We start from the raw sequence: 13,231 nt of genomic DNA on the forward strand, positions 1-13,231 counted from the left end.
ATCGGCAAGATATGTACATTCCAGACCGCCACAAACGTGGTCTTGCCAGGCAAGCGTTTTTTGCCGTCTTGGCGGTAGTTCTGGTTGTGATATTCCTCTCGTTGAGACCACACAAAATACCGTTCCCTCATGTTCCAGACATTCCTGCACATATCCCTTTTGACAGGACTCCCAAGTGGGATCCGGAGACAAATGTGACGGCATTTTCGAAAGAGGGCATGGTTGCATCGGACTCCAGATACTGTTCTCAGATGGGAATAGGCATCCTACGTAGGGGTGGGAATGCAGCAGATGCTGCTGTCACGACGTGTCTGTGCATCGGGGCAACAGATACCATGTTTTCCAGCGGCATCGGAGGTGGTGCCTTTATTACGGCATTGAAAAAGGGCTTGGGCGCCATAAGTATAGACGCCAGAGAGATGGCACCGATGGCGGCCCACGTCAACATGTTCGAAGGTAGAGAACATTACAGCCAGTACGGCGGGTTGGCAGCTGGCATACCTGGAGAACTGAAAGGATTGTGGACATTGCACAAGCTCCATGGATCTAAGAATCTAGCATGGGAAGATCTTGTTTTGCCGGTGGCCGACTTGGTCGACAACGGATGGAAGATCGACGTGAGGTTGGCTTTTGCGTTGAAGACCCAACTCTCGGCATTCAAATACTTTCGCAAAGACTGGGATTTTGTGTTTAAGAGTGGGACAAACCAGTTACTGGAAGAAGGTGATTTAATGCGTAGGCCTGCACTTGCCAAGACTTTACGCTACGTTGCTGAGCAAGGTGCATCGGTATTCTACGATCCAAATGATTACATTGCTCGCTCACTAGCAGCTAAAGTTCAAGAATACGAAGGTATTCTGACGCCAGAAGATTTTGGGAAATACGAGGTTGTGGTCGAGGATGCAATCAAGCTGAGTAACTTCACCAATAACAACCTGACTGTCTTTTCCGCCAACGGGGCATCTAGTGGTTTGGCATTGGTAACCGGATTATCCATTCTAGATCAATTTGATAGTTTCGAAAAGACAGACTATACTCCAGTTGGAACTCACCGAATGATTGAAGTTATGAAATGGATGGCTTCCACCCGTTCTTACCTAGGAGATGGGGGCTACTATAACACAAACAAAACCCAGCTACAAGAAAGAAGACAGAGGTATAGCAAGTTTTTATCAAAGGAATACATCCAGTCTGTCAAGGAGAAGATAAACGACAATTTCACTAATCCTTGGGAAAACTATGACCCGGCGTATGAGCCTAACGACCCCCATGGGACTTCCTCGTTGAGTGTTGTTGATAAAGGAGGCAATGCAGTAACCTTGACAACCACTGTGAATTTGCTATTTGGCTCCTGCGTTCATGATCCAAACACAGGCGTGATAATGAACAACGAAATGGATGATTTTTCTGTTCCGCACACGAGGAACGCGTTTGGTTTGTCACCATCTGTCTACAACTATATTGAACCTTACAAGCGGCCACTTTCTTCCTCTGCACAATCAATTGTTGTAAACTCCAAAGGTAATGTTGAGCTAGTTATTGGAGCGGCTGGCGGATCCAGAATTACTACTGCAATACTGCAAGGTATTGTTAGGACTTTCATACAGGGAAAAAACATTACCAATGTTATTGCAAACCCAAGAATACACCACCAACTTTTACCAGATAACATATTTTTTGAGCGTCCCGTATCTGACGTTCTTATCAAAGAGTTAGAGGGGAAGGGCCATACTGTTGAACTGATCTCTCCTATGACAGCAATGAATGCTATCCGCGTTACATCTGAAGGCATGTGGGGACAAGGCGACTGGTGGAGGAAGTTCGGCGTTGCTGTTGGTGCATAATAGTTCAGAGGCTGACCTGGAAACCTTTTTATACCCATGTATTTTTCCAACTTAGGTAAATCTTCAAGAAATTCTGGAACTTCAAAAAGTCTTCATGAATTTTCACTTTTTAGCGAAACACGTTATAAAAAACCAAAAGGGGAAAAAACACGAAATTACACCCCGGAAAAGAAAGAAACACAGGTTTCTTCTTGCTGTCAGTAGGATCGGCTCACCAAAATAATTTAAAAGCCTAAATTAGATATATGAATATCGATGAATATTTCCAATGAAAAGTGCATGCGAGACCCCGATTTATGGCAGCATTTGGTTGAACTGACTCAAATTGTAAACAGGTCGATTTTGGGAGATACACGAAACAGCCATTTGGTTGAGTTACATAAGTTACGTCAGGAAAATGAAGCTCTTCGTCAAGAAAACAATTTGCTGCATGAGAAATTGAAAGAATTCGATTTTCGAGATGTTGATCGGGAAATGGTTGCTGAGTACAAAAAAGAAAAGTTGAGCGGTAGTGAAAGGCTGCTACTCACTCAAGAGACGGTTTTGAGTGAAGTACGTGACGATGACCCAGACCTCACAGATAGCTCACCTGTGAAATCACACAGTCTAGAAAATTATTCGAATTTTTTTCCAGCTGATAATACACAGTCAAGAAGCAGTAAAAGGTGTTTTGAAGGTTCCACTGATGATGGCATTGTGAAAAAGATCAAAACCGAGCCCCTTAGTGACGACGCTCTTTTAGACATTTCACAGATAGATGATTCACAAGAAGGAAATTCAATCAACAACACGTCTATATTACACACAGTCCTGAGCAACAATAACTCAACCAGGAGTCGAAAAATTGACCTCACAGAGAATCCACTTCTGAGGAGATCGTGGTTTCCTGAAGATTTTAAAAAAAATCCTGTATACGAAAAATATGTCAACGATAGATCCAAGGATCGCAAATCGGTACCAAATCATATATCAGCCCACTTCCAACGACAACAGCAACATATCCAGTCCATAGCGATTCACGATTTCAATAAAGTGGCAATGGGCACTCAAGAATTTGAAGATTTTGAAAGCTCTGATAAGGAAAACAATGTCATAAATGAAACTTCCAATTTGATTACTCCTCCACAAGATTGCAGGCTCAACTTCAAAAATCCTGCAATTTCTCCAATGTACAAATTTGAGATTAACAAGCAAAACCTGAGCAAGTATTTGAAGTATTTTCCAAACTTACTAAGAACTAACAAAGTCAGAAATTGGGAAGTGGAGGACAGTGCAGAGAACGATGTCTGTGCCGATTTTTTGCTCACCCAAGATGTGCAGGAGAAAAATAATCGAGCTAGGCAAAGAGCCCATTTGAGAGGATTGCGCATGTTATTCCAGGCGTGCTTTGTTGTTGAGAATGGTACACAATTGGGAGCCTATATATTTCGGAACAAGGATTTCAATGAAAAGGTTTGTAAGTCTGAATTCGTGTTGGATCTCTCAGTTTTCGATAGTTGATTCTATGCTATCCATATATACAAATTTAAAAAATAAACATCAGGAAGATGTGTACATTTTACAAGATTAAATACAGTTCACGAGTGCAAAAAAAAATAGTTTCACATGTTGATTTTTAAGCAATTCATACACGGTTTCATTTGCTCCCTTTTCGTTTTTCGGTCTCGATGAATTTGTAGTAGTTCGTCAGAGCAAGTAGAGTTGGGTTCAGATCCGCAGAAGAAGCCGAGGAAGAGAGCTTGAATCTCTTAGAATTTTCGGAAAGGGACATTGGAGCTGGCAAAGATGATGATGATGTGGGTGACGATAATACATTTTGCATACCAGCCGCTTCGGTATCATAAAAAAGGCTGAGAGGAATAGTTTTCTGGAATAGCTCGTAAGCTGCCAACGTGAATCCAAATTGAGGAGAAGACCTGCAAATTCTAGCGATTCCACCTTTGAAAAACGCTCTTGGGCCCTCTTCAACTAAGATTCTTTTGAACGTTGAGCCAATCCCTGTATATGGTCTACTCCCTGGTTTTGGTTTCGTTTGAATTCTTGTTTTGATGACATCGCATGGTGTAGTTAGAAGAGCGGCAGGCATACCTGCCAACGCGCCAGAGGTCAAAAGTTCCCAAGCTTCCAAACTAGAACGTTTTCCTGGTTTTCCTGGGTCTAACCCAAACAGTCTCTTTTTTATATTGGCATAAGTTGGAAAATATATGGACGAGAAGGGTATGTCACGTAACAGACAAGCGCCTGCGCCACGGTAAAGCCCCCTTAGTCCCAACTCTCGAACAACATCGATTGCAGATTTAGGACTGACTACTTTACCCTGTTCTCTTGATTGGCGAATAAGCTCCCCTTGGGTTTGTAGCCTAATCTTAGAAACTTCCAATGGGTTAGTTACGATCACTTGGCACAATCCTGCTGTCGAGCCGGCCAGGACTTCCCAGGGTAAAGTTATATCACCATTCAAAGAGTTTTTTTTACCGAAACCACGAATGAGATCGTTCAGTGTCAACTTGATTGCCTTTTCTGGTGCCACGCCAACTATCTGGGGCAATAGCCCAGAGTATAATCCCAGAATCCCTTCATTTCTCACCAATTTTTTAAAACAATCAAGGTAGGATGAGTACATTGAATTTCCCTTTTGATTTTGCATCCTCGTTTTGATTATATCGATAGGGTACACAATGCTGGCGCCAATCATTCCTGCAAAGGAACCTAATATAAAGGAGTGGAGGGATGAGAATACGTGCAGAAAGTTGCTTGAGGAGTTTTCTGTGTAAGACTGGTTCACTTCGTTGGGAACAACCATGTCATCCGTCAGTATTGCCAGAAGTTCGGACGGATCGATGGAAGGGTGGTTCTTCAAATGCTCGTATGTGTATCTATTCCAATTAAAATAGAGCAATATCTCGTCCTTCGTGATGCCTTTTGCGTGATTGGCATAGTTGTTATCGGCATCATTGTATTCGCCATCGATAAGATTGGACAACGCAGGCACGTCATTGATGTAGCTGTACAAGGACTTAGACGTCAAATAGAACATTGGGTTGTTTGGCTGGTCGTTAGAGATTTTCTCGAACGTCAGGTAGTTCAACCTCGGTAGATCTCTGATCATCTTGACTAATCTGAACGCATCGTCGTAGCATATGTCGTTGCCAAACTTGCTTGCGGCGAAGATCTCCAAATGGTCAGCAACCAGCGGTGACAACTTGTTGTAAAAGATTTTCTGGGCAATGGTTTTCAACTGGAACGGAGAAATTTTTCCCTCCGAGTTTTTCATGTTGCCGAAGGCCTGGGCCATTTTCACCTTTGGGAGCTCGTCCATCAACTGCGAGAATTGGCAGAAGTTGAGCTTAGCGTCTGAACTGTGCTTGCTGTCCATCGAGTGCAGCAAACTAGTGAGGTAGGGGAGGTCTGTGTGGTTGTAGTTCTTCACCAGAGACAGGAAAGCATATTCCGAGATGGGGGAGTTCAAGCTGTAGGTACCTCGGCTTCCAGCAAGCTGCGAGCCGGTCCTCTGTGAATTTTCGTAGAGTTGGCACACAAAGAACAACAACTTGTTGATGTCTCCGTCGAGGTCGGTGTTTTGGGGGCTGTCACTACGGTGGGGGAGAAGAAGCTGTTGCGAGAACTTGCGAAACTCCTCCCTGCCGACGTAGCCCTTATTTCCAGCGTCCGATACTATATACAAGAGGTTGAAGATGTCGAAGGGGATGTAAGAAGCAATTTGCGAAAGGTAGATAAGGTCGTTCTGTTTCAACTCGTCCGACGACAAGAGCTCAACAAAGTCTGCACGCTTGAGTATCCGCTGCTGTCCGTCCACCTCCGGGTACACCCGGGAGTATCTGTCGAAGATGTGATCGGCGAACCGCTCTGGACTTGTGCTGTGACTCTTATCTGCCTCGTCCGCCGTTTCCCCACTCTCCATGTTTTCGGCGGACGCCGACGTCCCGCCATTGCCGTCGCCCCTGTTGCTGCTACTGCTGCTGTTCACGATGCTCATGCTCTCGCTGGCCATGTTGTTCCGATAGGTGTTTTGTCTGCCGGAGTTCCAAGCCGCCAGCACAGAGCCAGGCGGCAACAACAAGAGCATTACAGGACAAGTTCTCCCTTAAGTACTTCTGGCCCCCACACCTCCTCCCCGGGATGATAAGCCCGGCTGCCGTTTCCGGCGAAAAACTCGAGTCTCCGCATGGAGCGGCCGAATCGGGGAATCGGGGCGGGTCGGGGGATTTGACCGGCGATGACCGTTGCAAAGAAGGACAGGGTACGGTACACAGTAGAGCAGAAGATACACAAAGGGCCGTCATTGGGCCAGGTAAATGTCGAAGCGGTGGGCGGCAGCAGCGAAGACGTCCAGGTTGCGGACACGGAGCAAGCTGGCGCAGCAGAGGGCGCTGAGGACGCCAAGAGTGAGGTATGTGTTCTTGCGGGCCCGTAGGGAGAAGCGGCGGAGGTACCTGTTCCAACCGACGAGCATGTGGTAGCAGCCCGTAGCAACCAACAAGTTGAGGGCGGTGAAAGCCTCCCAGAATTTCTGCTGAAGGCCGTGGGCGATGTAGGTCATGTCAATCATCGAGCTGTCGCCGTCGACCAGGAGCGGGGCCACACGCTCGTAGTAGACGTGGCCGCCGAGGAGGACGAGCAAGACGTAGCCGGAGAAGGCGAGCGGGCTCAAACCAAGGAAACGGGACGTGATCGACGGACGGGAGCCGGCGCCGACGATGGAGCTGATGCCGCCCAGGCCCTCGTCGATGTCCCTCACCTCGACGTCGTTGGGGCTGCGGGTGATCTTCATGGCCGTCTCCAGCTTAGTCCGGTTCTGGTTCTTCTTGCGCTTCGCCTTGCCGTATTTCACGTAGTTGTAGTATTGGCGGAGCAGGTTCACTGCTATGCCGCTCACGACGTGCACACACGCCGACACCAAGATGCCGAGCTCGACGAGCGGGACGTGGTAAAGCTCTCTGCCGACGCTGATCATGTCGTTGCCCACCTCGGGCCCAAAGAGCGCTGGCCCGACGACAACGCTGGCGACGTGAAGCGCCGAGAACGCGCTGAAGGGGATCACCGAGTACTGCTGCGTGGTTCTGAGGAAGTCGATGCTCTTCATTAAGTAGGGGTGTGTGGTTCCGGAGGAGGGCAAGGAGGGCGGGATGCCGGGCACGGCCATCTGCACCGGCTCGGGGGCAACTTCGTGCAACTCTGACATGTTCCTTTTCGTTTAGGGGGTGGGGGTGAGTACGGGGCACAGCTCTGCCACCCATCCTACCCTTTCTCCGTTCCCCCCACCGCCGTCTGTTGCATTTGTGACTCCCCCGCCTTTAGCCTTTGGCTGCAACCCGTCCAGTCACGGCAGGAGCTTTCGTAAGCGGGCACGCGCTTTGGCGCACTCGAACGCGAGAGCAGAAGACCAGAGCGGAGAAGAGGAGTGTTCGCCAACTAGGCCAGAAGGAAAAAACAAGAGTCCGCAAAATAAACTGCAGGGCGGTTATCAATATGTCACGTGACTTATTACTATATTTGCTTAAAAATACATTGCTCTTATTTTAATACTTAACTTGCCAAGTTAGAAATCAGAGAATGACAATCAATGGAAATAAGTACTTTTCAGAACTCACAGTTTAAAGGAATGCTTTTAGAACCTGAGTTGGTCCCTTGAACCAACAAGTTGAATTACCCCCAAGAGAAACACACGGTAGACTCGCATTTAGAAAGATGACGTAAGCGCTTCGGAGCTTCAACTGGAACTAAAGTCTGCACTAACCCGGGTTGTTACTACTATACCCTGTGTGTTACTCACGGACTTCACAAGCGGCGTCTATATTATAGCATTAAGATGGAAAGTCTGATTGGATTCCACTTCGGCAGGTTTTCAGTCTTGTGACCTCTGCCTCAAGCCTTCCACAGTGCCAAAAATTGTCTATGCGGAACCCGCTAGGTTTTCTCCGCACTCACTATTTGAATTGATACGCCTTAAAAATCGAGGTGCTGATTGATAGATAACTCTTTCTTCTTCGAACCCGGCATTTCTACAAAAAGGCAACTCCGTTAAAGCTATAGTTTATCCGGTATGAACGAGCCGTCACCTGAAGGTGATGAGAGTGATGACTACGCAGATTTTACAGTCAATTCGATAAATAACCTTAACGCAGGAAACAACGATGAAACTGCCGGCACAGATAAGGACAGCACGCCTTTCTCAAGGTATCTTAACAGAGCAAAATCAACTTCTTCCTTCATCATCCACCCTCAGAGGAAAAGCTCGATTATAGTAGCAGCCACTGGAGAAAAGATACAAAGAGCGTATTCCACATGGGGGCAGCTGTCCACGTCTGCATCCTCCGTAAAGCCCGTAACGGATGCCACACTTCTGATTAGTCCAGAAGAGGAGTCGGTAAGACACGAACGGTTCTCTACTCTCTCCTCTGTGTCCAGAAGATATAGCAGCTTTACGAAATACATGCGAAAGCTAGCGACAAAGCCAATTCTGAAAGCAGCAATTGCTTACTTTCTGGCATCTTTAACAGTATATTCACCCACAATTTCAAACTTATTGGGCTCATCTGATTCGAAGCACATGGTGTGTACCGTTGTCGTGTATTTCCATGCATCAAGAAGTGTTGGCTCAATGATACAGGCCTTAATGTTTGTTTCGTTCTCCCTCTTGTTTGGCATAGGTGTCAGCGTGACAACGCTATCTTCAATTTCTCTATATCTTGATGATACAAGCTCTTCGATGGCACATTTGCGAGAAATTAACATGCAATCACCACTAATAATATCCCTGACTTTGACTGTTTGCTCGATTTCGTTAGGTTTGATTTCGTTTTGTAAGCACAGAGTGAGAAAGCAAACTTTCAATACCGCTTGTTCCTTGGCCGCAATTTTGATGATTTCTTGTTTGATCAAGGAATACTCTAACATATTGGACTCGGACCCAACAAATATCGTTATTCCATGGAGCAAAATCATTAGTTCGATTAGTTGTGTTATCTGTGGCTGCTGCATTTCCGTGTTTGTTTGTTTTACCATTTGGAAAAATTGGGCAGAAACGGAGTTAATTGCAGCAAATAATTCGGTGAAAACTTCAATTGGAGACACACTGGTGCTGTTGTGCGACGTATTCACCTCAAGTGATTGCACAAGCTCAGACATCGAATCCGACAGGGAAAAAATTTCTAAGAGCTTTACAGATTTGAAGGGGAAAAGAGGAAAGTTAGACTCATCTTTGGAAGAGACTATGTATGAATGCCTTATTTATGGTAGAGAAAAAGAATTTACATTGTACAAGGATCTGGTCGAATCTGAAAAAAAGCTCATTGCTTATTTGGGAGGTTTGAGAAGGGCAGTGGAATTCAAATGGGAAATGATCGAATATTACGAGACAATGAGGGGCGGGCCTATAGATGATCCGTTCAAGTCAGATGCCTCAATGGGAAATCTCGATGTGTTAAACGAGAATGATGAGGATACTGAAAATTCAATAGACCCCCTGTCAGCTGATACAGATCTTGTTAAGAACCCAGAAGAGTTGATTGAACTATTTTTGTACCATCTTGCACCTAGTACAAAATCCTTCGTTTTCACTATGAACCAAATTTTAAGAGGCAGTTTGTACGATAGCAAAATTAATGTTGATCCATTAGTGAAACAATATTCCAAAAGTTTAGCATTGGCTCATGAGCTGTTTGAAACCCACCAGAAGAGAGCCATAGATAGCGTTTATAAACAGGACATTTTCACAAAAAATGATGGTTTGGACGAGAAAGTCAACCAAGAGGAAGTTGCCGCTACATGTGCTAATTTTTCGTTCTCTATTACAGAATTTTCTTTGGAACTTGCAAAGCTTTTGAACATTATGACTTCATTGCTAGACTCCAGCGATGACATAGAGAGATCTTACAACTTTTTGAAGTTTTGGCACAGAGGTAAGAAATCTTTGATTGATACTGAACGTAACCAATTGGTTAATGCTGATTTAGACCAGCTGGAAAATGAAACCGTTGGCTATAAATTTTGGAAGATTACCAAATTCACTAGAGGAGTTGATTTTCAGTTTGGGTTTCGAGTCGGGTTGGGTGCACTTATCCTAGGCTCATTAGCATTTTGGAATGCCACTAGACATATTTTCAAAGAATGGAGAGGAGAATGGATTTTAGTCACCTACTGTATCATAATGAACAAATCGTTAGGTGGCACAACTATGACCTTAAAATGGAGATTTTTAGGAACATTTGTTGGTGCAGTAACAGCTTTTACTGTTTGGAGTCTTTTTTATCCCAATGTCATACTAATGGCAATTTTGGGGTTTTTTGTTTCACTCCCTTGTTTTGATATCATTTTGAATTGGAAAGCAAATAATGCATTTGGAAGGTTCATTCTTTTAACCTATAACTTGACTGTTTTGTACTCATACACAATGTCATTGAATGATATATCCGACGGAGATGATTGGGAAGGAGGTGGAAACCCGATCATTTGGGAAATTGCCTTCCATAGATACATAGGTGTCAGTCTTGGTGTGGTTTGGGCTATAGTAATCACACTAACGTTGTTTCCTGTTACTGCTCGTAGTCGGATCAAGAGAGGACTATCTATTTTATGGCTTCGTATGGGAATTATTTGGAAAAGAGGGGCTTTATACAAGCGGAGAGATGAGTATGGCCAGGATACTCTAGATGGATTGAGAGGGTTGAAAGACTGTCATTCAATAATGAATGAGTTAAGAATTTTGTTGAAGCAAGCACCCATGGAGATCAGATTGAAAGGGCCGTTTCCTATTGAAATTTACACGAGACTCATGGATGGAACTGAAGGAATACTTGACGCATACGAGAATATCAACTCAATTGTCGATATCGATCCTGTATTAAATCCCGTTGAGTCATTAGTTCTTGAAAACGTTCGTGAAGAAATGAGTGAATTACAAAATCGTGTTTTCTTAATTTTTTACATGCTTGCTTCAGCACTGAAATTAGGAATACCTCTTGCAAGTGACCCTGCCACAACCGAGCATACCATGGTCAAATTGTTGAGTAAACTAGGAGATGTTCGCCGGACAGTAGAGGCAAGAAGAGAGATTGGTAAATATACAGGACTCAAAAATACCGATTTTGTTCTACTTTATTCCTACTGTTTGGTCACTAACTCTGTTGTGAATGAACTAACAAAATTAATGAATGAAGTTGTGAATTTATATGGTAAGTTAGACTCGGAAACGTTGGAGCTAACTTGAGCCGGGATAGTGATGTTTAGAATTAACAATCAATATAATATAAATTATATATATACAGGAGAGAAGTGAATTTATTCATATTCCAAACCAATGACATCTTCAAATATTTTCTTGGATGGAATCTCAGCTTTCATTCTAGCACAGAGCAAGTAGGCACCGCTCAATTTTCTATGCAAAGAGTAAGTTTCCTCAGGAGGAGGAGTCAATCTTTCGTTCAACATCAAACGGATGTTAGTACGAACTCTATCAGTGATAGTTTGATGTTCGAAATCATACAATCCGCTTGGGGTAGCTTCTCTGAATGGTTCACCCAAAACCATGATGGAGTCCACATGAGCATTGGTCATTGCTTCCGATTCTAGGCCTGTCAAGAATCCTAACTCAATGGAGTATTTCTTGGCCATTGCACGATCTTGTTTGACAGCGGCACGTAAACAGTTGCTATAAGGCTTAGTAAACGATTCATCAAAGTCACGGCAAGCTCCAAAATCTAATAGTTCAACCCTCCCAGTCTTCTCGTTGTACAAAAAGTTAGCCCAGTTGGGATCGGTTTGCATGAACTTGAACTTGTAGATTTCCATCAAGGTCAATCTCATAATCTCGGCAGAGATCTTGTTCTTCACTTCTTGACTCCAATCGCCCTTCACAATCTCAATTCCCTTCATTCTTTCCATTGTGAGAACATGTTCATCACTTAGATCGTGATAGACCTTTGGGACAGCAAAGGCAGGTTCATCGCTCAACATTTCTTTGTATCTTACCGTGTTGGATGCTTCCCTAATATAATCGCATTCCCATTTCAATTCAACTCTTGCATTTGCAATCGACTTCTCCAGAAACATTCCTGGAGGAAGCATTTTTGTTGAAGTAAGTAAAGTTAGGATATTATCTAGATCCGAGTCAATAGAATCGGCGACACCGGGGTACTGGATCTTGACAACAACTTGGTCTAATTCTTTTCTTGTAACAGCGGTGTGGACCTGGCCAATTGAGGCAGCAGCAATTGGGATATCATCAAAGCTGGCAAAAAGACGTTGTCTCCAGCTTTCGCCTAACTCGAAAGAGATGGTTTTCTCGAGCTGATCTGCTGGCATATAGTGGGCACTATTCTGAACTCTGAGCAATATTTGCTGGATATCAGGAGGCAAAACAGAGTTGTCTTGAAAGGACAGCATCTGGCCGACCTTCAACGCAGCACCTCTCATCTGGGAAAACTTCCTGGCCATCAACTCGATATTTCGAGGTGATAGCAGCACAGACTTCATTTCTGGAACTTTACCGTGCTTAATGTAGTGCGTAGCACTGTCTTGCAGAACATGTGCCCCCACCGAAGCGGCTAAAGTTCCGTAATGGAAAAGACGTCCCAATCTCGACGAAGGCACTGCGGCTTGAGTCAGCTTTACCGCAGGTTGGACTTTGCTTCCAATGACCTCTTCTTTACCAGGCTGCTTTTTCTCTTCGTCCAGTCTCCTCACCGACGTGTGAAAGCCACGTTTTTGATGGTGCTGGTGCTTCTGTTCGTGCTTGCTACTATGAGTATCGTGCTTCGCCTGGCTACGTGCATGAGACGATTTAGCCTTGGCCAATTTGAAGATATCGACTTCTCTATCCCCGTGTTGGTCGGCATGATGCGCCATGGAGTCCACATTAGCTTGACTGTATTCTCTGTTTGTAGCACTGGCCCTGGCCTTTTCTGATACGATCTTTGCTTCTGTGTAAAGCTGATCATTTCCACGAATGGCTTGAAGAACCGAACAGTTGGCAGTCACAACATTCAGCGACTCCTTGACTACCTTTGAAGTGCCAACCGCAACGTTATACACCTGGTATAGACTCTTTACCGACATGTTCTTACTTCTGAGTATAGTTGCTAGGGCTTGTTGCTTCCGCCCTTCCCACTGTCATACCAAATTTGCTGTATGAAGTTTCAGCTTATTCATGTCCTTCTCCGGCTTCTCTTCCCCAACAGCCCCAAATTCACGTGACCCTAGTGGCTCTCTTTTTTCATATTTACCCGTGCACCAAGACAAGATTTTTTTAGGAAAGTGGAAAAAAATTTTGGAAATCTTGTGGAAACAAAAAAAATTTAGAAAAAAAGGGTGCAGATCAACTCTACCCAAGTTACGTCGACCGTTTCTTCACATAGTTCCATTCGCCT

At 44.5% G+C, this 13,231-nt stretch overlaps 6 protein-coding genes across 6 annotated transcripts; 3 read left to right on the top strand and 3 right to left on the bottom strand.

Moving 5' to 3' along the window:
* Window positions 1-11: 11 nt before the first annotated feature.
* PICMEDRAFT_70498 (hypothetical protein) lies at window positions 12-1,844 on the top strand (the record flags this gene model as incomplete). The annotated part of the gene is made up of 1 exon (XM_019163658.1): window positions 12-1,844. The coding sequence occupies one exon, from the start codon at window positions 12-14 to the stop codon at window positions 1,842-1,844; it is 1,833 nt and encodes a 610-aa protein (XP_019020018.1).
* A 127-nt stretch (window positions 1,845-1,971) lies between these two features.
* PICMEDRAFT_88624 (hypothetical protein) lies at window positions 1,972-3,412 on the top strand. The gene has a single exon (XM_019165035.1). The coding sequence runs from the start codon at window positions 2,100-2,102 to the stop codon at window positions 3,342-3,344; it is 1,245 nt and encodes a 414-aa protein (XP_019020019.1). The 5' UTR covers window positions 1,972-2,099; the 3' UTR covers window positions 3,345-3,412.
* PICMEDRAFT_14428 (hypothetical protein) lies at window positions 3,106-6,205 on the bottom strand. The gene has a single exon (XM_019160370.1). The coding sequence runs from the start codon at window positions 5,854-5,856 to the stop codon at window positions 3,481-3,483; it is 2,376 nt and encodes a 791-aa protein (XP_019020020.1). The 5' UTR covers window positions 5,857-6,205; the 3' UTR covers window positions 3,106-3,480.
* On the bottom strand, window positions 6,054-7,096 carry PICMEDRAFT_14429 (hypothetical protein). Its single transcript, XM_019160371.1, has one exon. It carries the CDS (start codon window positions 7,045-7,047, stop codon window positions 6,145-6,147), a length of 903 nt encoding a protein of 300 aa, XP_019020021.1. The 5' UTR covers window positions 7,048-7,096; the 3' UTR covers window positions 6,054-6,144.
* An 812-nt stretch (window positions 7,097-7,908) lies between these two features.
* Window positions 7,909-11,073, top strand: PICMEDRAFT_70502 (hypothetical protein; the record flags this gene model as incomplete). Its single annotated transcript, XM_019163659.1, has 1 exon — window positions 7,909-11,073. The coding sequence occupies one exon, from the start codon at window positions 7,909-7,911 to the stop codon at window positions 11,071-11,073; it is 3,165 nt and encodes a 1,054-aa protein (XP_019020022.1).
* A 71-nt stretch (window positions 11,074-11,144) lies between these two features.
* Window positions 11,145-12,920, bottom strand: PICMEDRAFT_70503 (hypothetical protein; the record flags this gene model as incomplete). The annotated part of the gene is made up of 1 exon (XM_019163660.1): window positions 11,145-12,920. One exon carries the CDS (start codon window positions 12,918-12,920, stop codon window positions 11,145-11,147), a length of 1,776 nt encoding a protein of 591 aa, XP_019020023.1.
* Window positions 12,921-13,231: the final 311 nt, after the last annotated feature.

The sequence above is a fragment of the Pichia membranifaciens genome (genome assembly GCF_001661235.1).
Source record: "Pichia membranifaciens NRRL Y-2026 unplaced genomic scaffold PICMEscaffold_1, whole genome shotgun sequence".
NCBI classification, from domain to species: domain Eukaryota; kingdom Fungi; phylum Ascomycota; class Pichiomycetes; order Pichiales; family Pichiaceae; genus Pichia; species Pichia membranifaciens.